Source organism: Somniosus microcephalus, chromosome 9 (assembly GCF_052327205.1).
Source record: "Somniosus microcephalus isolate GS21.2 chromosome 9, FLI_Smic_1.0, whole genome shotgun sequence".
Classification (NCBI taxonomy): domain Eukaryota; kingdom Metazoa; phylum Chordata; class Chondrichthyes; order Squaliformes; family Somniosidae; genus Somniosus; species Somniosus microcephalus.
Window position 1 is genome coordinate 15,795,007 of NC_140995.1, and position 26,892 is coordinate 15,821,898.

The following is a 26,892-nucleotide window of genomic DNA, read 5'->3' on the forward strand; positions in this document are numbered from 1 at the left end:
TAAGTCCCCTGAAAAGATTGAGGCAGTAGTCAAGGCTCCAGCACCGGAAAATGTGTCACAACTGAGGTCGTTCCTCGGGCTGGTAAACTATTACCACAAGTTCTTACCAAATTTGTCTACGGTATTACACCCGCTGAACACCCTACTGCAAACGGGGGTACCATGGAAGTGGGATGACGAACGTAGACGAGCTTTCCGGAAGTGTAAAGAATTGATCACATCAAAAGAGGTGTTGGCCCATTTCAACCCAGCACTACCAATTCGTTTGGCATGTGATGCATCACTCTACGGCATTGGAGCGGTGCTGTCGCACAAATTCCCAGACGTGTTGGAGAGGCCAGTAGCCTTTGTGTCTCGGTCACTAACCTCAGCCGAGCGCAACTACGCCCAGATTGACAGGGAGGCCCTCAGCCTAGTATGGGGAGTAAAAAAAATTCAACCACTATCTGCATGGACAGAAGTTCACCTTGCTGACTGACCACCAACCACTTGTCTCCATCTTTAATCCTAAGAAGGGCGTTCCAGTGATGACTGCACAGCAGTTACAAAGATGGTCCCTGTTTCTAGGGGCGAATCAATATGAAATAGAATATAAAGGCACGAGACAGCATGGGAACACTGATGGGCTATCACGTGGAGGAAGCACCAGCAGTGGACCCTATCGAGATATTTTATTCATCGATAATTGAACGATTGCCAGTAACAAACGCGGATATAGAGAAGGAGACCTGCAATGATCCGACACTGTCACGGGTATATGAATTGACGATGAGGGGATGGCCAGCACATGGCAACTCACTGTTGCCAGCATTCTCATCCAGAAGAGAATAGCTGTCAGTATGCCAGGGGACAGTGATGTGTGGATCCAGAGTGGTGATTCCACCCAAGTTAAGGGAGAGAGTGCTAAATGAGCTACATGAAGGTCATCTGGGGGGAGTGAAAATGAAAAGCCTAGCTAGGGCTTATGTGTGGTGGCCGGGAATCGATCAACCTAACTAAGAGCTGCTTAGGATGACAGAAGGTCCAAAATGCACCACCACATGCCCCTCTACACCCATGGGAGTGGCCCTCCTCTCCATGGCAACGGGTGCACATTGATTTTGCGGGTCCATTCATGGACTCAATGTTCTTAATAGCAGTGGATGCTCATTCAAAGTGGCCTGAGGTGATAAAGATGTCTTCAACCATTACAGAGAAAACGATTGCAGTCCTACGGACCATATTTGCCAGGAACGGGTTGCCAGAGCAGATCTGCTCTGATAATGGACCACAGTTTGTGTCCGACGAGTTCCAAAAATTCATGAAAAGGAATGGGGTAAGGCATTACACATCCGCCCCATATCATCCAGCCACCAATGGATTGGCTGAGAGGTTCGTACAAACCTTTAAGAAGGCGATAAAGGCCATGTGCAACGAGGAAATTCCACTACAGCATAAGATGGACAATTTCTTATTAGCCTACTGAAACGCGACACATGCAGTTACCAACCAGACCCCGGCCATGATGTTCTTTAACCGAAGTTTGAGATCTCGTCTGGACTTGCTCAGACCAAATGTGCGAAGAAATGTTGAGGACAAACAATTCCAGCACACCAACGAGAAGCCGACAAGGAGCTTCAATGTAGGGCAACCAGTCTTGGCCCGGGACTATCGAACAGAGAGTGGCAACCCGGAACGATATGTACAAGGCAGGGGCCATTAATGTACACAGTGGATGTCGGGGAGAACATTGTGAGACGCCACAGGAATGCGTCAACCCCATGTCTCGAGTACCTGGGGATGAACCCGACATATCGGTAGTATCTACTTCAGACCCAGTAGCAGTGGAACCCGATGAACTACCCGATGAAAGGGGGTCAGAATCGCCTCTGCACCAAGAACAAGAACCTCCGGAAAGGCGCTATCCTGAAAGGGTCAGGAAGCCGCCCCAAAGACTGAATCTATAAATGGACTTTTGTTATTGAATGTACATGTAAAAATGTAATTGTTATTTGAATATTAAGGGGGTATTATTAATCTAAAAAAGGAGGAATTGTAGTGTATGTGCTTTAAGTCAGAACTACTTTTTACAGCTCCTATATACTGTAGTACCGGCAATGACCCCAGTCTAGAGATTACCCTCCTCCAGTAAAGACCTGTTATTTGTTCATGTACAGCATCCATGTAATTATTTATCCACTGAACCACGGATCTAACAGGTAGCCACTTGGGTGTTTTATTAAATATTTCTGTAAAGTCTCCGTTACTGTGATGTCACAGATAAAAATCTTTATTTTCACCACTTTGGACAAATTTGTGTGCACCTTTGGAAGTGGCTTAGTGAGTTGTAGTGAATGGTGAGGCATAACGTTACCTCCAGCAATGGTGGTCAGTGTGAAAGGAACGGCTTGGTCATTGTAAGGATGCTTTATGGTGTTGCTGTGGGGTGATGCCAACCTGGCGCAGCATGTGGCAGCCATATGGGTGTAATGAGTAAAGTGAAGTAAATCTGGCCATGATGAGGCCCATCCCTGGCTTCCCGGACAGCAACGTGCTCAGATGCTGGTGGGATCTGGACCGTAGGTTCCTCCTGCTCTTCCTCCTCCTCCTCTGAAGAGGCTATGCGCTCAGTGCCTTGCTCCTCATGCAGCGCTAATCCTCGTTGCTGCGCTATGTTGTGCAGGGCGCAGCAGACCATGATGAGTCTGGAAACCCTGGCTGGTGCGTACTGAACGGCTCCTCCAGATCTGTCAAGGCATCTGAAGTGCATTTTGAGCATGCCCACTGTCTGCTCTGTGACACATCTGGTGGAAATGTGGCTTTCATTATATCTCTCCTCGGCCTTAGTACTTGGCCTCCTCAAGGGTGTCATGAGCCACGTCTTCAGTGGTCTCCAAGCAGCCAGCCAGGAAGTCTGTTTGGAGGAGTGAAGAGCTGAGGGAGGGTGGACTGGCGCAGGAGTCATGACAGCTGCCAGGGAATTTGGCAGACACATGGTTGCAGGCGAGCTGCACATTGAGGGAGTGGAAGCCCTTGCAGTTGACAGAGACTCCTGGATGACGATGGGGTGCCCTGATGACCACATGTGTGCAGTCGATGACACCCTGCACCTGTGGGAAGCCAGCCAGAGCGGCAAACCATGAGAAATTGGTGGAAGGAAGGCAAGGGAGCTATTGAGCAAGTCAACAGAGCCAGCAATGTCAAGACAGGTGGAGGACCAGAGGAGAGGAAATTAGAAATCAGAGTGGGTGCTGATGAGGTAGATGCGGGGTCATTTTTTATCCAATTGTGGAAGGTGAGGATAGCGAAATTGTTGGCTGAACGCTCTGAACATAAATAATGGACAACCTCCTTTTGTTATATTGCACTGGAGAATTCAGGATCGGATTAATTCTAAAGGGCAAGAATGTGGTCCAATCCCTTCAATCAGTTTCTATCCCGAACAATTAACTTCAACTGTAGTTTGGGACATCACCTTGTTTGAAGCTTTCAGATGATTACTACATGCTTTTTTTTTATATACTACACAGGCTTCTGCAGAGACTTAATGTATTCGTCATGTCTGTGGTCCTTGGTTTATGAGCCTTAATAAGAGTTCCTTTGCCATCTGTTTGATATATATCAAATTAAACAGAGCCGTTTTACAGAATTCCAACCACTCAGGTTCTTGAAAGAAACATCATCGAGTTATCTTAAAATTAAATGTGTATATTTTAGATTTTGACTTACCTGGAATTCGCTTTCTCCTAGTTTCCCAGCCATCCATCCATTTGCCAAAATTTGTAAAATCTTGTGCTTTCCATTGCGGTGCTCCTCGCTATAAAATAATTTGTTTTAAAAGTTGAGATAGGGATTGGGCGGGTCCACCATACATTTTCTCTCAGGTTGGATTTCAAACCTAGCCAGACTGATGGGATGAAAGTCTCACCTGTAAGAATCCTACATAAAATGAGTTTGATTAGACTCAATGGGGGTGAATTTACGCAGGAGTTCTCCCGATTGTTTGCCGTGACTTCGGCAGAAGAGCTGTGGAAACCCCAGAAAAATGCCGTCCACGGTGGACAAGGGGGAGAACCCCGCAGGAATTTACTCCAATCTTCATAGTGAGCACGGGCATCCAGCACAATACTATCCGTATAGCAAAATACTGCGGATGCTGGAAATCTGAAATAACAGCAGAAAATGCTGGAAAACACTCAGCAGGTCAGGCAGCGTCCGTGGAGAGAGAAACAGAGTCAACGTTTCGGGTCGGGGACCCTTCTGACGTCAGAGGTGCCGTCTTTCGGATGAGAGGTTAAACCAATGCCCCGTCTACTCTCTGAGAAAGATGGATAAGATCCCATGGCACTATTCGAAGAAGAGCAGGGGAGTTCTCCCCGGTGTCCTGGCCAATATTAGCCCTCAATCAACGTCATTAAAACAGATTATCTGGTCATTATCATAGTGCCGTTTGTGGGAGCTTGCTGTGTGCAAATTGGATGCCGCGTTTCCCACATTGCAACAGTGACTACACTTCAAATAGTACTTCATTGGCTGTAAAGCACTTTGGGACGTCCTGAGGCCGTGAAAGGCGCTATAGAAATGTAAGTCTTTCTTTTTCTTTTCACACTGCTTGTTACTATAAAACGTGGGGTGCTTAATTGTGTATGAAAAATCTAAATGTCTCAACTGGTAACTCTCAGTTAAGGTCACAGCCAAACAGGTTGTAGATGCTGATTACTCCACTGTTGCCTGGTAAACACCTGCAGTGGTTGATATAAAATGTATTCTAATAATACCAATTATTTTTTTCCTTCATATTAATTTTGCTTTACTACAGTAATGGGTCACTTTGACAAAAACAAATTGGCCCTCTAAACACCCACACATATGTGCAACACAAATCAAACATCCCACTATCGCTAGGAAAGCAGTCGGAGGTAGGTGTGCAGAGTGGAGACATGGCGGGTTGGGGGCTGATTACTGTATAAATTATGATAATTTGTTGAGCCACTGAATTCCAATAAAGAACATTTGATAGGGCATATTTCAATATTTAATTTCTATTAAGGTGCAAGTTGGCGGTATGTTACTGTGATTAAAATGTATGTATTTGTGTGCACTCCTGGAGTCCCACATTCCACCCTACGTAAACCTGAGGTCATCCAAAACTCGGCTGCCCGTGTGCTAACTCGCACCAAGTCCCGTTCGCCCATCACTCCTGTGCTCGCTGGCCTACATTGGCTCCCGGTTAAGCAGCGCCTCAATTTCAAAATTCTCATCCTTGTTTTCAAATCCCTCCATGGCCTCGCCCCTCCCTATCTCTGTAATCTCCTTCAGCCCCACAACCCCCCCTGCTCCCCCCACCCGCCGAGATATCTGCGCTCCTCTAATTCTGCCCTCTTGAGCATCCCTGATTGTAATCACTCAACCATTGGTGGCCGTGCCTTCTGTTGCCTGGGCCCTAAGCTCTGGAATTCCCTGCCTAAACCTCTCCGCCTCTCTACCTCTCTTTCCTCCTTTGAGACGCTCCTTAAAACCTACCTCTTTGACCAAGCTTTTGGTCACCTGCACTAATTTCTCCTTATGTGGATTGGTGTCAAATTTTGTCTAATAATACTCCTGTGCAGCACCTTGGGACGTTTTACTACGTTAAAGGCGCTATATAAATACAAGTTGTTGTTGTTTAGATTATTGATTTGAAATCCTTGTTACTAGTTGCAGTATGTAAGGGGTTAATAACCTCAGAAAAAACAGGAAATAGTCAGCGAGTTTGAAACACATTCAGTGTAGAATCCAGACAGTTATCAATGGGGACATTGCATATGTATCAAAGATTTTGAGACTAGTTGCCGGCAAACAAAAGGTGATTCTAAATGATAATGTAAATTGAATGCATAGACATTGGGGCGACCTTCATCTGCCTAGCACCATATTCACGCTTAAAAGTGATGGGGTAGGCAGATGAAAACTTTAAAAGAAACCTACTGGCCGCCCGAGACTCAATTTTTGAACGGGCATCAAACTGGGCGGCCAGTACTCGTGTCAGCCGTGGCTCAGTGGGTAGCATACTCGCCTCTGAGTCAGAAGGTTGTGGGTTCAAGTCCCACTCTAGGGAATTGAACACATAAAACTAGGCTGACACTCCGAGGGAGTGCTACATTGTCTGAGGTGCTGTCTTTCGGATGAGATGTTAAGCCGAGGCCCCGTCTGCTCTCTCAGGTGAACGTAAAAGATCCCATGGCACTATTTTGAAGAAGAGCAGGGGAGTTCTCCCCGGTGTCCTGGCCAATATTTATTCCTCAATCAACATGACAAAAACAGATTATCTGGTCATTATCACATTGCTGTTTGTGGGAGCTTGCTGTGTGCAAATTCGCTGCTGCGTTTCCCACATTACAACAGTGACTCCACTTCAAAAAGTACTTCATTGGCTGTAAAGCACTTTGAGACGTCCAGTGGTTGTGAAAGGCGCCATATAAATGCAAGTCTTTCTTTTTTCTTTTTACTCCCCCGCAGAACAGCTGGAAGCCTGATTCAAGTATTTTGATTCAGATTGTACGCCTCCATTTCCTACATTACAACAGTGACTACACCCCAAAAGTACTTCATTGGCTGTAAAGGACGGTGGTCGTGAAAGGCGCTATAGAAATGCAAGTCTTTCTTTCTCCAGCACAATTTTCAGGTACCAATGGAGGAGCACGCTCACGCACACACACCGCCCATTCACACTGGTTGTAGAACAGTCCAACCAGGGGTCTTTAAAGAGACGACTGGAAGCCACGCCCAAACGCCCAATAACATGAATGCTCCTCGTGGCCGCACAAAAATCTTCCCACTCGCTGCTGGCCGCTCAGTGGCCCCACCACTCCCAGGATTGCCAACCCTCCCAGGATTGCCACCCCTGCCTTAAACACATACTTTCAGCTCAACTTTGTGAAGGAGCTGATGGATTTCCCACCTTCACCCACCCCCACCAATCGGTGTGCTGCTCGTCAACCATTAATTGTTTAAATAGCCAAACTTTATTTTTGCAAAGCTTTTGAATCATAGGGGGCTTCTGGCTGGTTCCTCAAGCATCGTCAGTGTCCGAGTACTGTGAAATGGCAACCAAATCCAGCCCATTAAAGATGCTAGTTTGTTAAAGTAATTTGTTCTGACATGTCTGCGCAGGATTCTGAAACAAGCCAGAGAGATTCTCTGAAACAAATCAAAGCTTCAGGCGTTCGAAGGGGGGCCATGGGGAGGGGGGGGCCTTAACTGACAGCTGTGTCTGAGACCTGTGAGAAGGGGCAGGATCAATCAATGGCTGTAATCCTTTTGACAGAAAACATTGTGGTCAGGGGTTTCCAATGAGGCTTTATACTAGGATACCTGCATGTGGCTCATCTGTCAGGGTGAGAGGTGTAGCCTGCAGAGAAACGGACTCCATGGCAGTGGTTTGCCCTGTAAGAAGTAAACATCCATTTTCAGCTCCAATGTATGTTGAGAGATAGCTTAGGGAGAAGTGTCTTTAGTGGTTTGATATGCATTCTGAAGGATAGTGAGATTTGTAACTTACTGTAAATGCAAAGTTTTGCATCGAATACTGTTCATTTACTTGGTCTTTGTTAAATAAGCTCGTTGGTTTGCAGCCAGAGTCTGACTACCAAAGAGAGAGGAATCATGCGGCAGCACTTGGTACATTCTAGCAAGCTGGTGTACAGTGTTTGATGCCTGGGTCTCTCTACCATTTACCTAGATACTGAAGGCACACTCTGGATCATAAGGGAAGCTAGGTCGTAGACTGAAGTGGTTGGTGACACTGAGTTAGAGTAGAATATCTAGCATAAACCCCCAAAATATAACAATGCAGGAGGTACCACTAGCCCTTTCATACTCATAACTTCACTCACAGCCAACAGAAGCCTCACATGGGCCCAGAAATTTGGGTCCCCACGGGTGAGTACGCGCTGGGTACTCATGCGTAGGCCCAACGAAAGTGCCGGTTTTGTGCATGCACTGCGCATGCGCTGGAAACCGGAACTTCCGTTCCCTTGAAAGAAGGGGTTGACAGGTGGAACGTGTGCACCGGAGAGGCAGCGCGTACACATCGAACTTACGTTTTTTTTGCAGGTTTCTCCGGGAGGGTAAGTCTCCAGCAGTTACACTTTTAAAAAGCAGGCGCAAGGCCTGCTTTTAACAAGGTAAGTGGTGAATTAATTAAAATTAAAACATTTTTTCCACAGGTTTATTATTTTTAAATACTTTAAAGAAAGGTAAGTTTATTTTTGGCCCCGTTAGAAAATGTAATTAATTTTTTCAAAAATTTAAATTATTGTTTAAAATAGTTATTTCATGTAATTTATAGTTATTTTAAAAATATGTTTTTTTGAAATTTATTTGAAGTTTTAGTTGTGTTTTGGGGCTTATAGTATTTATAGGTTTGACAGTTCTTCCTGTCAAACTTATGAATGAAGCATTCCCTGCTACCATTGGCTCTCCATGGCCCACGTGATCCCAGGGGATGCATCGAATTAACTGCGCCCCTGGGATACACAAGCACTGAGCGCCGGCAGTTGGAGCAGACCCAGGATCGGAATCCCACGCGGGCCCACAGCTCAACGGCCGGCGCGCAAGGTAAGTGCAGATCGGGGGCTTGCACCCGCGGGAAGCCTCCAACCCGAATTTCTGGGCCATGATGTGTATTTGTTTGTTTCATGGATCTGTGATCACCCCCATTAAGGTTTGCATATTGACACCTAGATTGCATTACATATGATGGCAAGCGGAAGGCTGCCTACTTTAAGAAAGGGTCTCATAAACAATGGCAGAAATCAGCCACAGGACGTCGACCCTCCACCCTTGGCCTCACCTCCTATGAGGATGAAACCCTGGAACAGTTTCACCCCCATAATCTGTCATTTCATTGGACCTGAAATTGCAGACTGAGGTTTCCCGGGGGCGAACGCCTCCGATCCACAAGGAAAGTTATGCACCTACCTGGTGCCTCCGTACCTTCGGACTCTTGAAGTCCTGGGCCTGCGGGCGTACGCCTGCGTAAAGGCCTGCGTATCCCAGGGGCGCATGCAGTTCGTAAGCATCCCTGGGCTCACGTGGGCCGGCCCAACCAATCAAAAAGGGAGATTCCCATTATGCTTATGGGGATTCCATTTGTGTACGGAATCCTAATAAACATACTGTAATAGGAATGACATAAAAAACACACTTTCACACAACCTAAATAAAAATAAATCACCACATGTTTAAAATTAATAAAAAATAAAATTTAATTAAACATTTAAAAGAAAAATTTAATTTTTTGAAAAATAAATTTAAACATTTTTAAAGGGGCCAAAAATAACCGAAACTAATTTTAACGGTTTTTGAATGTTTAAATGGTTTAAAAAATGTTATTTAAATGTTTATTTAAGCTCTTATGCTGGTAAAAGAAGGCCCTATGCCTGCTTGTACCAGGCGGAAGTGTAATGTGTGTACCTTTAAGGGTATATGTGAGAATAGCCGCTTGTAGTCCCTTCGGTGTATGACTGTTAGGGCTGATCCTGTGTCCAATTCCATTTTCACTTGGACTCCTGCTATCTTGAGCGTGACCCAGATAGTTTGGTGATCCTCCATTTTGATCACATTATGTAGTTTCAGACAACCCAGCTCCTTGCTTCCGGTGTCTGTATCACTTTTCTGTTCGTCTGAACTACTCTCCATCACCTTATGTACCTTCTTGTACTTCTCCTGTGGAGATTTCTTGCTGCTGGTTTTTTTTCCCGACCTGCAGACTCTTGCTATGTGTCCTACTTTTCCACACTGTCTGCACACTTTGTCCTTGAACCAGCAATCATTATGGTCGTGTGTTGTTCTGCCGCAGCGATAGCACTTCACTGTTCCGTATGACATTTCATTTGTGCCATATTCTTGCGGTCTCTGTTGTATCCCTGCAGCGCCCCGTGCGGCTGCTTCGTGTGATACTGCAATGCTGAAAGCCTTGTCCAGCATAAGATCCTTTTCTGATAGAAGCCGTTTCTGGGTTCCTTCACTTTGAAGCCCACACACAAACTTGTCCCTTAAAGTATCTGCTAGTCCCGTTCCAAACTGGCAGTGTTTCGATAGCTTGCGCAGTTCCGTTAAATACTCAGCATTACTTTCATCTTTATGCTGGTTCCTTTTGTGAAACTTAAATCCTTCTGCTATCAGCAGCGGTGTGGGGTTTAAGTGGTCCTGTAGGATTGACACTATGTTTTCAAAATCCTTTTCTACTGGCTTCTCTGGGGTTACTAGGTTTCGTAGTAAGCCATACGTTTTTGCACCCATTGAATTCAACAATACCAGCGCTTTCTTGTCATCTGGCACTTCATTCGCCTTGCAGTATACTTCTATGCGTTCGACATATGTCATCCAATCTTCGACTTCATTGTCGAACGCTGTGATACTGCCACTCTTCGGCATTTTTGGGTGTGGTTAGACTGGCTTAAAATGGCATCTCCCGCGCTTTCCATTCTTCCCCGCTGCGGCTTAAAATGGCGTCTCCCGCGCTTTCCTTTCTTCCCCGCTGCAGCTTAAAATGGCGTCTCCCGCGCTGCTGCCAACGCCGCTCTCGGCGGTCCTCGTGGCAAATGGCGACGCCCTGTGGATTTCGTGCGCTGCTCCTGCGCTGCTGCCAATGCCGCTCTCTGCGGTCCTCGTGGCAATGGCAGCGCCTCGCGTTTTCCTGCGCGCCTCTCTCCCCCGTTGACGCTGCTCGGCCCTTGAACACCGGCTGCGCTCTGCTCTCTCTCGTCTCTCTCCCCGTTGACGCCGCTCGGTCCTGAACACCGGCTGCGCCCTGTGTGCTCTGCCCTCTCTCTCTCCCCCGTCAACGCTGCTCGGCCTTTTTCTGTGCCGCTCGGTCGGCTCTAGCCACCGCTGTCCGGGAAGGGTCTGCACAGTACCTGTTGCCAGCCCATTTCGGTGGACCACCGTGACTGGAAAGCCAAGCCTGGCTCTCGACAGCCTCCCCTGCGATGCTCAAATCTCCGCTGGATGACTGGGCAGTTGCCTGTGGTCGACACCCATGCTTCTGGACTCGACCTCCTTCCACTGTTCTCCAGGAGCGAATCCCTGGGAGGTGATGCAGAGTTGCAGGTAGGTTCGAATCTGCGTCGTCGCCAATGTTAAATCCGTGTATCTTGTTGTTGTGTCCTTCAATAATCAGACAAAAGACTGCAGGGAACGATCAACAGGTGTTTACTGAATGAGGGTTACTCTAGAACTAACTGTACAGATCATTACTCAGTGTTTATATACAGGTGTGGTCACTGCCGGTACTACAGTATACAGGAGCTGTAAAAAGTAGTTCTCCCCTTAAAGGTACATACATTACAGGAAGAGTTTCACGGGCAGTCACTGGGCAGTAGTTGGACAAATACTCTCCACACGCGAACGTCCATTTCCTGCGCATGCGGATGGTCTGCCGAGCTGAAACTTGACAGATTGCAAGTTCCGGGTTTTCACACAGGCGCAGTGCGCACGCGGATAGCCAGAACTTGCGGGACACTTACGACCAAGTACGCGGCCATATCCGGGCCACTATGTTACGAAATCCTCATTTTCAGTACTGAAAATGTAAAGTGAGATTGGGCACGATGCTGTTCATCTACCCATGCTTATCTCTTTTTTTTGTGCCCCTAGCTACGCCACAGCAAGGCGCATGCTCACCTGGCCCCTCAGCTTTAGGACCCTGCCAGCACCTCCTCACTCACACCATATATTAACCTCTTTTTACAATTTAGTACATTGTCTTTGCTGTTCATGATGCGGTCTCCTCTACATTGAGGAGACTAAACGCAGATTGGGCGACCACTTTGCGGAACACCTCCGTTCAATCCGTAAGGGTGACCCCGAGCTTCCGGTCGTCTGTCACTTTAATTCTCCGCTCCACTCCCAATCTGACCTCTCGGTCCTCGGCCTCTTACACTGTTCCAATGAAGCTCAACATAAGCTCGAGGAACAGCACCTCATCTTTCGATTAGGCACTTTATAGCCTCCTGGACTCAACATCGAGTTCAACAATTTCAGACCATAACCTCTGCCCCATCTTGTTTTTCTCTCTCTCTCACATGGCAGCTGTCGATCATTCTGCCATTGCCATTTACACTTCATCTAGAGTCATCTTTTGTTTCTTAACTTGTCCCATTACCATCTCCTTTTGCCTTGCACCATCATCCCTTTTGTCTCTTAATCTCTCCTGCCTTCCATCCTATCCTCCCCTCCCCCCTTTCCCGGTCCCTAAACTTGCTTAAAAACCTGTTCCACCTCCAACTTTTTCCAGTTCTGACGAAGGGTCATCGACCTGAAACGTTAACTCTGTTTCTCTCTCCACAGATGCTGCCTGACCTGCTGAGTGTTTCCAGCATTTTCTTTTTTTATTTTATATTATATATTAACCACTCCCTTCCAAGCATCCAGTGGGCAGCCAGTGAGCCAGTGGGGAGTGCACAAGGTGATGCGTAGAGCACAAGTGGCCAAGTGGTGTGGGGGTGGAGCAGGAGGAGGCAGATGTTGTTGGCTGAAGCTGTGGCTGCAGCTATAGAAGCCTTGGGTGCCAGAGTAGAGAAGGCTACCTCTCTGGGCCTGGAGTACAGACAAGGATCTGTCACGGCACTGCTGATCTTACTGATGCCATTCGGTCTGCTTTCTCACAGATTACTAGCTATGCCGAGCCCGAGCCTAATACCAGTGGCATGACATGTATTCACTCCTACGGTTATGCCATTTCTCAGGATAGCAGCGCACACAAACCCTCCCACCAGCTTCCTCAAATAGCTACACATCTGAAAGGAAGTGGCAGGGATAGGCTGCCCTTGCGGCATCAGAGGAGACCCAGTTAGTAAAAAGCCCCACTGGTGTTTCAGCCGCCCTGAAACAACAGCCAAATCACTCACAAAAAGCTCAAGGAGACATGGACTTTTTTTTTTAGTGATGGACACATGAATGAATTGTAGGGTTGGGAAGGGTGGCGGGGGGAGCGGGGGAGGTGGTTGATGGAGACAGGACTATTAATGCAGGAAGCAGACTTACCAATCGTGAGAAGGTATTCTGTAAAAACAGCACAAATGTCTCTTAAAACTGACACACATTTGTCCTCTGCATCCTTTGCATGTTGCTGTTAGTCAGCTGCCTGATCATCCTGCTTCCTTTGTGCATCTTACATAGATACATAGAAGATAGTCGCAGGAGTAGGCCATTTGGCCCCTCGAGCCTGCTCCGCCATTCAATGAGATCATGGCTGATCATCCAAATTCAGTACCCTGTCCCTGCCTTCTCCCCATACCCCATGATCCCTTTAGCCTTAAGAAATATATCCAACTCCTTCTTGAATATATTTAATGAATTGGCCTCCACTGCCTTCTGTGGTAGAGAATTCCACAGGTTCACCACTCTCTGGGTGAAGAAATTCCTCCTCATCTCTGTCCTAAATGGCTTACCCCTTATCCTTAGACTGTGACCCCTGGTTCTGGACTCCCCCCGCCATCGGGAACATCCTTCCTGCATCTAGTCTGTCTAGTCCTGTCAGAATTTTATAAGTTTCAATCTTCCTCTACCTCCTCTGGGCTATCGAAAAGGCCTCTTTGCAAGTGATAGTGCAGCACACGGCACACCACCAAGCTCCCCGAGAGCTTAACTGGACTATTTTGGAGAGCCGCCACCAAACCAGGCAAATGAGGCGCGCCTTCAGAATACCAAGAGCCTGCTTAATGGTGATTTTGGTGGTGGAATGGACATTCTTGTTCCGGTGCTCAAGCGGTGTCCCAGGAAAATGCACAGGTGTCATCAGCCATAGCTGCCTTGATATCCCAGGATGCACCCAGATAGCCACCATCTTCTCAAGGGCAATTAGGGATGGGCACTAAATGCAGGCCTAGCCAGCGACGCCCACATCCCATCAATGAATTTTTTTTTAAAAGCCCTTCCCATCCCATTCGAATTGGTAGCAGAGCCTTCAGCCATCTCGACCCTACTCCCTGAAACCCCTGCCTAAACCCCCCCATAAAATCTTCGAACTCTCCCACCATCACCGCTGTTCTTTTTCCCCTCCGTAAAGTGCCAAGGGTCATTTTCTACATTAAAGGTGCTGTATAAATGCAAGTTGTTATTGAGCAGCGAGAACCAGAGTTTCTGTATTTACGTTTCTTGACGACGTCAAGTGGTGGGTGAATTCTGCATGTTGAAAAAAGGAAAATAAAAGTCTTGTTTCTGACACACCGGGTCTCACCTGGGTAGAAAAAGGTGGACATTTTTTTCAATCACTCCAAAATTCTCTCCAGGCACATGACTTGAGACGACGATTTTTGACATTTTAAAGGATTTAAGTCCTACCGATGTTGTTCACAAACACTAGGGTTTATGTTTAAACTGCAGAGTTCGCCTAGAATAATCTGCAGCAAAGCACAGGTGCAGTAAAAGCACCATCATTTAAGAGCACAGTTCACACAGAATAGATGGGTCGCTTCAATGTACTGCCCAATCTAGCACTTGCAAAATAAACGGAAATATTTAATGCCTTGCACTCACCTTCAAAAGATTCTCTGCAGTTGCAAACCAATCATCTGTTGCAAACAGGACCTGAAACAGAAGAAGGTTGGATAGCATACTGGTCTTTTCCAATGGTCCCCCATGGAGCAAGTTTCTTATTTGTATCAACGAGGGGAGACACTCGGAACTTTGACAAGACATAGATGAGTGTGTCATTGTCTATATTATGGCCCAGAAATTCGGGTCGGGGGCTTCCCGCGGGTGCAAGCCCCCGACCTACACTTGCCTAGCGCGCCGGCAGTTGACCTCTTGGCCTGCGTGGAATTCCTCTCCGAGGCCTGTCCCAGAGGCCGGCGCGCTATGCCGGCGTGTCCCGGGGCGTAGTTAGTGCGATGCGTCCCCTGGGATCACGTGAGCAACAGGCAGCCAATCGGAGCAGGGAATGCTCCATTCATAAGTCTTGACAGATAGACCTGTCAAAACGTATAAATGCTGAGGCTGTAAAACTGTACTTTACCTTCAAATAATTTTTTTTTAAACATCACACTTTGTAAATAAACTATTTTAAACAAAAATTTTAATTTTTGAAAAAATAATTTTATAAAAAAACAGGGCTAAAAATAAACTTACCTTGCTTTAAAGTATTTAAAAGTAAAAAACCTGTGGAAAAAATGTTTTAATTTTAAATAATTGACCACTTACCTTGAAAATGAAGTCCTTATGGCTGCTTTTTACATTTCTAAAATGTACAGACTTACCCGCACGTTAAAACCTGAAAAAAAAAGGAAGTTCAACGCGCACGCGCAGACTCCCGCGCGCACGCGTTCGACCTCAGAACCCCTTGGTTCAGAGGATCGGAAGTGCCGGTTTCCCGCGCATGCGTAGTGCATGCAAGATTCCGGCACTTCCATCGGGTCCACGTGTGAGTACTCCGTCCGTACTCACGTGTTGGGACCCGAATTTCTGGGCCTTTACTACTGCACATGTCATTGTTGCAGTAGGCAGTCTGATAATATTACTTTGATGCCTCAGATCACTGTAAATTTTTCCCATTGTTTTCCCATTGTTTTCTGACAATAAGTGAACAAACAGAAAAACATGTTTCCTAATAAAATGAATGCTAAATCAACATGTTCTGTCAATTTTTGCTCACTTATTTTTTTTTCATTCCCCTTTCCTGTTTTCGTCCACATTTCTTTCTCCATTTAGGTCGCCGGGTGTCTCACCTCTATCCTTAGCCACAATAGTGGGCAGGTGAGCTTTTTCCAAACCACTGCTAATTGGAGGCTGCGGGGACCGCTGAAGGATCCTGTGTGAGGCAGGCTCGATGCCTGCTCGGCTCATCGCTGACACATTTTGAAAAGGGAGGCTTCAACAGGCGTGAGCTGCCTCATTAACATAGTCCCTCCCTATCTCGAACCTCCTCCAGCCCTACAACCCTTTGAGGACTCGGCATTCTCCAATTCTGGCCTCTTGTGCGTCCCCGATTTCCTTTGCCTCTCCATTGGCTGTCTAGGCCTTAAGCTCTGAAATTCACTCCCTAATCCTCTCCACCTCTTTCTCCTCCTTTAAGACACTCCTTGAATCCTACTCCCAGCTGTCCTAATCTCTCCTTCTGTGGCTCGGCGTCAACTTTTGTCTGATAATACTCCTTCGATGTGCCTTGGAATGTTTTACTACCTTAAAGGCACTGTATAAATGCAAGTTGTTGTTGACCTGTAGAAATGGTTAGTGGCATCTTGGCAGGTGCAGCCATTCAGGCAATACTGCCCTTTTAACCACCCTGGCAGTACTTCTTTCATGCAGCACGACAAACAACATGAAATTTTGTGGTTGGGGTGCTTCTGAAGAACAATCCAGCATACTGGTTAGTCAGGTATTTACATATAGAAACACAGAAGATAGGAGCAGGAGTAGGCCATTCGGCCCCTCAAGCCTGCTCCGCCATTCAATGAGATCATGGCTGATCAACAAAACTGTCCCTGCTTTCTCCCCATATCCCTTGATCCCCTTAGCCTTAAGAAATATATCTAACTCCTTCTTGACTATATTTAATGAATTGGCCTCAACTGCCTTGTGTGGTAGAGAATTCCACAGGTTCACCACTCTCTGGGTGAAGAAATTCCTCCTCATCTCAGTCCTAAATGGCTTACCCCTTATCCTTAGACTGTGACCCCTGGTTCTGGACTCCCCCGACCATCAGAAACATCCTTCCTGCATCTAGTCTGTCCAGTCCTGTTAGAATTTTATAAATTTCAATGAGATCCCCTCTCATTCTTCTAAACTCCAGCGAGTATAAGCCCAATCGACACAATCTCTCCTCATATGTCATTCCTGCCATCCCAGGTATCAGTCTGGTGAATCTTCGCTGCACTCCCTCCATGGCAAGAACATCCTTCCTCAGATAAGGCGGCCAAAACTGCACACAATACTCAAGGTGTGGTCTCACCAAGGCCCTGTACAACTGCAGCAAGACATCCTTGTTCCTGTACTCGAACCCTCTCGCTACAAAGACCAACATACCATTTGCCTTCTTAACCGCCTGCTGCACCGGCATGCTTACCTTCAGCGACTGGTGCACAAGGACACCCAGGTCTCATTGCACTTCCCCTTCTCCCAATCTATTGCCATTCAGATAATAATCTGCCTTCCTGTTTTTGCCCCCAAAGTGGATAACCTCGCATTTATCCACATTATACTGCATCTGCCATGCATCTGCCCAAATCACCCAACCTGTCCAAATCATACTGGAGTTTCTCAGCATCCTCCTCACAGCACACACGCCCACCCAGCTTTGTGCCGTCTGCAAATTTGGAGATATTACATCTAGTTCCCTCGCCTAGATCATTAACATATATTGTGAATAGCTGGGGTCCAAGGACCGATCCCTGCGGTACCCCACTCGTCACTGCCTGACGAAGGGTCATCGACCTGAAACATTAACTCTGTTTCTCGCTCCACAGATGCTGCCTGACCTGCTGAGTATTTCCAGCATTTTTCTGTTTCAACTCAATTTTACATGGTCAGCGTGTTTGCATAATGTGAGCACGCTCCCAGTCCATACTGGGCACACACTCAACCACCTCCCTGTTCGACGGCTGGTGCAATGAAGGTGGTGCTGCAGGAGGTGACGGAGAGAAGGTGACCCTTTTTGCCACTCCAAGGCACCCTCCCTGCAGCACAGCATACATGGAAGGAGGTGGAGGCAGAGAAGTTGACAACACGGCTGACTACAGAGCAACCCATTGTGCTAATATTGCGGACGTATCAAAAAAAATGGAAGTTGCAAAATACCTGGCCTCCTGAGCAACTAAATGCTAACAGGAAAGAAAAGGAAATAAAGCAAAAAAGGTGGAAAAATAGCCACAAAATGCAGCACTTTTAAATGCACCAAAATAGGCCTCGCTAAATGCACATCTGCATAGAGCACAGCCCCCAGCAACCACGTGCATACATTTTATACGAGTAGGCTTACGATTCAAGTGCTATTCGGGCACAAACTATCGGAAATTGTGTGAGCATTTAAGTGGCATCTTGGGGCTTCATTTTATTGTTGCAACTGGAAAACAGGTGGGCTCTTCTGGCGCTACATGAAACCCGAACAAGAAAATTAGGTGGGGCATTGATCCGGTATAAGTGATTCATTGCACCCAACTGAAACCACCGGCCATCAGCATTACAGGCCATTAGTATTACGAGCCATTAGTATTACTAGCCTTTAGTATTAGGCGCCATTAGTATTACTAGCCATTAGTATTACTAGCCATTAGTATTATGAGCCATTAGTATTATGAGCCATTAGTATTACTAGCCATTAGTATTACTAGCCATTAGTATCACTAGCCATTAGTATTATGAGCCATTAGTATTACTAGCCATTAGTATTATGAGCCATTAGTATTACTAGCCATTAGTATTAGCAGCCATTAGTATTACTAGCCATTAGTATTACGAGCCATTAGTATTACGGGCCATTAGTATTATGAGCCATTAGTACTATGAGCCATTAGTATTACTAGCCATCAGCATTACAAGCCTTTAGTATTACGGGCCATTAGTATTACTAGCCATTAGTATTACTAGCCATTAGTATTACAAGCCATTAGTGTTACTAGCCATTAGTATTATGAGCCATTAGTATTACTAGCCATCAGCATTACAAGCCATTAGTATTATGGGCCATTAGTATTACTAGCCATTAGTATTACTAGCCATTAGTATTATGAGCCATTAGTATTACTAGCCATCAGCATTACGAGCCATTAGTATTACGAGCCATTAGTATTACGAGCCATTAGTATTACTAGCCATTAGTATTACGAGCCAGGAGTATTACTAGCCATTAGTATTACGAGCCATTAGTATTACTAGCCATCAGCATTACGAGCCATTAGTATTACGAGCCATTAGTATTGCGAGCCATTAGTATTACTAGCCATCAGCATTATGAGCCATTAGTATTACTAGCCATCAGCATTACGAGCCATTAGTATTACGAGCCATTAGTATTACTAGCCATTAGCATTACGAGCCATTAGTATTACGAGCCATTAGTATTACTAGCCATTAGTATTACTAGCCATCAGCATTACGAGCCATTAGTATTACTAGCCATCAGCATTATGAGCCATTAGTATTACGAGCCATGAGTATTACGAGCCATTAGTATTACTAGCCATTAGTATAACGAGCCATTAGTATTATGAGCCATTAGTATTATGAGCCATTAGTATTATGAGCCATCAGTATTACGAGCCATTAGTATTACTAGCTATCAGCATTATGAGCCATTAGTATTACGAGCCATTAGTATTACTAGCCATTAGTATTATGAGCCATTAGTATTATGAGCCATTAGTATTACGAGCCATTAGTATTACTAGCCATCAGCATTACGAGCCATTAGTATTACGAGCCATTAGTATTACAAGCCATTAGTATTACTAGCCATTAGTATTACAAGCCATTAGTATTATGAGCCATTAGTATTATGAGCCATCAGTATTATGAGCCATTAGTATTACTAGCTATCAGCATTATGAGCCATTAGTATTAGGAGCCATTAGTATTATGAGCCATTAGTATTAGGAGCCATTAGTATTATTAGCCATTAGTATTACGAGCCATTAGTATGATGAGCCATTAGTATTATGAGCCATTAGTATTACTAGCCATCAGCATTACGAGCCATTAGTATTACGGGCCATTAGTATTACTAGCCATTAGTATTACGAGCCATTAGTATTATGAGCCATTAGTATTACGAGCCATTAGTATTACTAGCCATCAGCATTACGAGCCATTAGTATTACGGGCCATTAGTATTACTAGCCATTAGTATTACGAGCCATTAGTATTATGAGCCATTAGTATTACTAGCCATTTGAATTACGAGCCATTAGTATTAGGAGCCATCAGCATTACGAGCCATTAGTATTACGGGCCATTAGTATTAGGAGCCATTAGTATTACGGGCCATTAGTATTACTAGCCATTAGTATTACAAGCCATTAGTATTATGAGCCATTAGTATTACAAGCCATTAGTATTACGAGCCATCAGCATTACGAGCCATCAGCATTACGAGCCATTAGTATTACTAGCCATTAGTAGGTCTTTGATGATTAAGCAGTGGCTGTTAAAATGAATGTTCTTTTTTTCAAAGGCAGAAAATTCAGAAATAGCATTCAAACCACCAACTGACACAGCCAGCAATTTTTTTCCCCATTTCTCTGCCCATTTTAGTGCCAGCCTACCATGGGTACTGTTATGGAAAATATGCCTCCCTTTTCCATTCCCATAATGGATTTAGAACCTTTATACGGGAACAGTAGCCTAGTGGTTATGTTACTGGACTAGTAATCCAGAGCCTGGACTAATGATCTGGGAGACTATGAGTTCAAATCCCACCACAGCAGATGGGGAATTTAAATTCACTTAATGAATGAAATCTGGAATAAAAAGCTATCAGATTGTCATAAAAATCCATCTGGTTCACTAATGTCCTTTAGGGAAGGAAATCTGCCGGACTGCCCTCTGAAATGGCCAAGCAAGCCACTCAGTTGTCAAGAAAGCAGCTCACCACCACCTTCTCAAGGGCAATTAGTGATGGACAATTAATGTTTGCCTTACCCACATCCCATAAATGAATTTTTTTAAAGCACAAATTCCATAGCAGCCAGCTTACGGCCTCATATGCACAATAGAGTTATATGATGTCAGCTTGGCTCAGGTTTTTTTTATTCACTCTCGGGATGTGGACGTCACTGGCAAGGCCAGTCTTTATTGCCCATCCCTAGTTACCATGAGAAGGTGATGGTGGGCATTCTACTTGAACTGTTGCATTCCATGTGGTGAAGGTGCTCCCACATTGCTAATCGGTAGGGGAGTTCCAGGACTTTTACCCAACGACGATGTAGGAACAGCGCTACATCTTCAAGTCAGGATGGTGTGTGACTTGAAAGATATTTGGAGTTGATGGCGTTCTCGTGCACCCGCTGCCCTTGTCCTTCTAGGTGGTGGAGGTCGTGGTTTTGGGAGATGCTGCTGAAGAAGCCTCTGCACTTTGCTGCAGTGAATCCTGTAAATAGTACACACTGCAGCCACGGTACGCCGGTGGTGGAGGGAATGGACGTTTAAGCTAATTGAATGAGGTAATGCTATGGAACGTGAATTCTCACGCAGCAGGATTGGCAAAAAGATATAAAAGAGTGGGTGTCAGGAGAGATACCGGAGAATTCGATGAGGCCTGCTCAGTATTCGAGCTCAAAACTGTATCATGTTTTTATTCCCCAGTGAACTCACAAGCTATTACCATAAGTATCTGTTTAATTGTCAGTAATAGTTATTACTGTATACTTAATTCCTATGAATATTAACAATAAATGTTTTGAATCCTATTACTTATAAGCTTAAGTAAGGACACCCATCCTCTAACACCAGGTATGACTGCAGGCACTGGAGAGTTTTCCCCCTGATCCCCACTGACTTTAATTTTGCTAGGGCTCCTTGATGCCACACTCGGTCAAATGCTGCCTTGACGTCAAGGGCAGTCACTCTCACCTCACCTCTAGAATTAGGCTCTTATATCCATGTTTGAACCAAGGTTGCAATAAGGTCTGGAGCCAAGTGGTCCTAGTGGAGCCCAAACTGAACACCAGTGAGCAGGTTATTGGTGGGCAAGTGCCCCTTGATAGCACTGTTGAAGGCTTCTTCCATCGCTTTGCTGATGATTGAGAGTTGGCCGATGGGGCATTAATTCACTGGGTTGGATTTGTCCTGCCTTTTGGGGACGGGACATACCTGGGCAACTTTCCATATTGTTGGGTAGCTGCCAGTGTTCTACTGGAACAGCTTAGCAGGGGTCGCAGCTAGTTCTGGAGCACAGGTCTTCATCACTACAGCCAGGATATTTCGGGGCCCATCGCCTTTGCTGTGTCCATTGCACTCAGCCATTTCTTGATGTCACAGAGTGAATTGATTAGCTGAAGACTGTGATGGGGTGGTGGGGACCTCAGGAGCAGGCCAAGAAGGATAATTCACTCTGCACTTCTGGCTGAAAATGGTTGCAAACGCTTCAGTCTTGTATTTGGCACTCATGTTAGTTTAACTACTGTCCAAGTCAAAATGTAGTGGGTACAAGTCCAACCATAGATTTAAGTACAGAATCTAGGTTGATGGAGTGCTGCGTTGTCAGAGATGCTGTCTTTTGCAAGGGACATTAAACTGAGGCCTGTTCAATTAAATGTTAAAGATCCCATTGCACCATTTGAAGAATAATAGAGAATTTTCTCAGTAACCCAGCTAACATTCCAAAAAACATATTATCTAGGTCATTCACTCATTGATTTGCTGTACATGGGACCTTGCTGTGTGCTAACTCGTTGCCACATTTCCCTACATCACAACAGTGGCTGCACTTCCAAAGTAATCCAATGGTTTTAAACCACACTGGGAAATTGAAGACATGAAAGTTCCTATAAAAATGCAACTTATTTACTTAGTTGTTTCACAAAGTCCCTGTCAAAGTAGCACCGATGTGAGCTCACCTTTGCTCCTGCCGTTTCACAAGCCAGGTCATTCAGCTGGACAAAGTCCGGAAGCTTTCCCGTATTTTCCTGGATTGGACGAGCTGCCATTGTTCAATCAGTTCTAACGGATTAAATATTGTATTTTTTTCTTGATTATGAAGTTCTTGACAAATGAAGCTATTGCAACAAAACGTGAAGCAAACTTTTCCTTTAGTAAACTAGAAACTCTAATTAATGCAGTGAAAAACAGTATTAAGGTTGAAATATTTTCCCTATAGTCCAGCACTCAGACTACTGCATGAGTTAAATGTGCGATGGCACAGTAACACAGATCCTTATGTTAAGGTGTAACAGGATGTGACTACATGCCCGCAATCCTCTATGCATTAAGTACCTGATCTCAGCTGTGCTGGTATTGGAATAGAGGCCTGGCCCTTCACCACAAGGAAGGAAACCATATCAGAGGGTTGGTTCTCCTAGACCATGAACAGTCAAAAGGCACTTTTATTTTACTATGCTGCAGTCAACTTCCAACATGTGGATCTCGTACTTCCAACATGTGGGTCTCACTGACACTCTCCAGTGTAAATCATCTGCCATGCCTTGTTCCAATGGAAGTGGCGATCTGCTTTTGCGTGGCTCTCCAGACCATCACACCAACCCACTTTATGGATCCATTGGTCTGCAGGCGACCAACAGCGGGCTTTAAATGTAAGAAGAGTAGAGTGATGTAGGGACGTTGTTTTCATGTTGCTCTCCCAGGGCTGTACTAAGCAGCTACAGAGTGGTAGTAACAGAGGACTAAGAGCAGGTCACTTGCCTGGCTTGTGGGTGGGGGAGGCACAGCGCAACATCTGATCATGGACACTGGCCTAGAAATTCGATGGTGCACCACCTGTTTATTAGCCATAAAACAGGTGCCTGAGCATCCAATAGCGCACATGCTTGTTAACTGCCAAAAGTGCGTTGCCCACCATATTGGTAAAGGCAGATAAAGAGGGGTCTTGGGCCGTGCCTTAAACAGGCGTTAGTCCCTTTGTGTATGCAAATAGGGGCCTAACATTGGGCTGCCCTAAACACAGCCTGTGCTGGGCCAGCTGCATTCAGAAGACATGGTCTACATGCGGTCTAACGAGTGCTCCTTAAAAGGGATCACTGGAGACCGCCACCAAAAAGTTAAGTGTTCCCTGTGCCCAGATCCTGCCGGCCTGCCAATTTCTTGGCCACTGAACTTGGAGAAAGGACCACTGCTCACTGTTACAGCTACCTCCGAGGACACAGGCAGGAAAAGCAACATTCACTGTTTGTATTTATAGAGACCGTGAACGACTTCTGTGCTATAATACCTCATGTGTATATATACCCCTCCCTCCACCCACTATTGGCAGCAGAGGCTTCAGATGCTGCCATCGTACTGTCAACAATTCCCTTCCTAAACCATTTGGTCTCCCACCATCTATCTTCTTGTTTAAAAACCTCCTAAAACCCATCTCGTCACCAAGCTTTTAATCGCCCCTCATTCCCAGGCTCGACATCCATTATTTACATGTCTGTTTGGAATGTTCCACCTTGGAATGTTCTTCACCTTAAAAGGTGCTATCCAAATGCAAGTTGTTTTACCGTATGCTGCCCAGTACATTCTCATCTTTTTCCTAACTACTTCACGATGCTGTATATGATTAAAACTTTCCACTATTTGTTCACATATTAACTGACGCATAAAATTCCTTTGGCCTATTAACCCTTTACAGGCCAATGAGCTATGCCTTTTAGCAATCGCTGTCCCAGCTTGAATAGATATTAAATGGACTTTTCTAATTTTCCACGAGTAGGAATCTTAGAATTTTTTTAATGGCAAATCTAAATAAAGATGATTCAAAACAACACAACTGCCAACATCAAACGCTTCAAATGTTGAAGTGCCACGAAAGCTAACAAAAGTTTATAAAAAGAAAATCTCATCACAAATTCTGATCCTACTATTTCATTTTATTCCGATTTATGCACATTACAATTACAGTCAATCCAAATTTACATTTTAAATTTGGAACATGCAGGTTATGCATTTGATCTGTGACATACCAGTTTTCCTTCTGACAAGCCAGTTTACAGCCTTACCATCCAGCCAGTGACTTTGAAATGCAAAAATGTCGCAGTCTGCCAAACAGCTCAACTGTTATCAGTATACCTGCAGAGTGAACTTCTAATCAGGCAGTCATTGACCTGAAGGTAACCAGCTGTATCATCGGGCATTGCAAAAGCATGTATAATGGAAAACAGATTAATGATATGCACTTTATTAGCTTTGGTTTCTTATACAGTTACAAAACATACAGAGTTAAAATTCCTTTCAATCCACCTTTAATATTAGCAATGTTTTAACCAAGTCTTCAACTAATACTATTATACGTAGTACTGTTCTGCACAACACTGGCTTATATGCAAATATTTTGCAAATCCCACCCTGACTCAACCTCTGTACATAACAGGATTCCTGATTTTCATAACATACCGTAAAAGTTAAAGTAACACACTGTAGAAACTCACCAATAAATGTCCAGTGATGTTAAAGGGGCAATGTTATCGCGGTACAGTTCTTGTGAGCTAATTTATCAGGACTGATGATCCACATAATGTCAATCACATCTAGTGTTAAAAAATACATTGTTTAATCTTTTTGAAACATTTTCTTTGATATATATGACGTAAGAAAACTACTAGGCACTTGGTCTAAGCGTTAAACAAAGCTTTAATCAACTGTTTTACAACATGGAGGTCTAGTTGCGTCCTTCACTAGTTCCTGTTAAGAATGTCCTGCACAAGCTGGGCCCGTGCCTGAGTATTTATACTCTCCCTGGACAGCGCCACCCGCAGGCCGCTCAGTTGATTCATGTCAATATATACAGGAAATAGAAGGGGTAGAAGCGGAGAAACAAGGGAAAAGGACAACAATTTAAAAATCTATTATATACGCATTCGACTAACTTGTGCTAAATAACTACATGACCTTCCTCGACAGCAAAAAATGTTTTGACTGCATTAGGGATGGGAGTAGGGGTCAGTTCTGCAGTGCTTTGTTAGCAACAGAAATAAAGAAAGACTTGCATTTATATAGCGCCTTTCACGACCACCGGACATCTCAAAGTACTTTACAGCCAATGAAGTACTTTTGGAGTGTAGTCACTGTTGTAATGTGGGAAACGTGGCAGCCAATTTGCGCATAGCAAGCTCCCACAAACAGCAATGTGATACTGACCAGATAATCTGTTTTTGTTATGTTGGTTCAGGGATAAATATTGGCCAGGACACCGGGGATAACTCCCCTGCTCTTCTTCAAAATAGTGCCATGGGGATCTTTTACGTCCACCTGAGAGAGCAGACAGGGCCTCAGTTTAATGTCTCATCTGAAAGACAGCACCTCTGACAGTGCAGCCCTCTCTCAGCACTGCACTGGGAGTGTCAGCCTAGCTTTCTGTGCTCAGGTCCCTGGAGTGGGACTTGAACCCACAAACATTCTGACAGAAGCCAGTAGGCTACCCACTGAGCCACAGCTGACGCTAAATCGGGGGGGGGGACAGTCCTGGCCTTTGGTAGGTTTGGGAATGGCCTTGCGGAGATGGAAAAGCTGGAGTGGAAGTCGTGGAGTTTGACAGTGGCTTCACTGGGAGTTTGGCGGCTTGGGAATGTTCTTTGATCCAGCGTCACTCCAGAGGGGAACCTGAAAGAAAGACTTGCATTTATATAGTGCCTTTCACGACCACCGGACGTCTCAAAGCACTTCACAGCCAATAAAGTACTTTTTGTTTTAAGCGGAGTCGCTGTTGTAATGTGGGGAAATGCGGCAGCCAATTTGCGCACAGCAAGCTCTCACAAACAGCAATGTGATAATGACCAGAACCTGGGACTATGGAAGTGCAAACAGGCGAGCGAGGGAGGGGGGAGATTCTGCCCCCCTCATTTGTAGCTGGGTCTGCAGAGGAGCAGGCAGCAGGTTTGGTGGTTGGGGCTGCAGGTTACTGTGAGGAAGAGTGTCAGTGACGGTGAGGTGAGGGGCCGGGCCGGGTGGAGAAGGACCAGCGATGGGGAAGCAGGTGCTGCAGGAGGCGATCAGAATTTACCTGGAGGCAGCCAAGATGGTGGACCCTGAGGACTGTATTCCCGCCCAGGTGTAAACTAGTGGCCGGGCTGTGTAATTACACCTGGTGCCTGGGTTGTGTAATTACACCTGGAGACCGGGCTTGTGTAATTACACCTGGAGACCGGGCTGTGTAATTACACCTGGTGGCCGGGCTGTGTAATTACACCTGGTGGCCGGGCTTTGTAATTACACCTGGAGGCCAGGCTGTGTAATTACACCTGGAGACCGGGCTGTGTAATTACACCTGGTGGCCGGGCTGTG

The 26,892-nt window shown here is 45.4% G+C and overlaps 1 protein-coding gene across 1 annotated transcript in view; it reads right to left on the reverse strand.

Moving 5' to 3' along the window:
* Positions 1-26,547, reverse strand: part of allc (allantoicase) — a 71,611-nt gene extending 45,064 nt beyond the window's left edge. Inside the window, exons 1-4 of the mRNA XM_085996393.1 lie at positions 24,576-26,547; positions 22,512-22,614; positions 14,503-14,553; positions 3,709-3,796 (exon numbers count right to left, since the gene is read on the reverse strand). Of these exons, the coding sequence (XP_085852519.1) occupies positions 3,709-3,796; positions 14,503-14,553; positions 22,512-22,601 (229 nt within the window). The 5' untranslated portion in view covers positions 22,602-22,614; positions 24,576-26,547. The remainder of the gene's footprint in view (positions 1-3,708; positions 3,797-14,502; positions 14,554-22,511; positions 22,615-24,575) is intronic.
* Between the last annotated feature and the right edge of the window lie 345 nt (positions 26,548-26,892).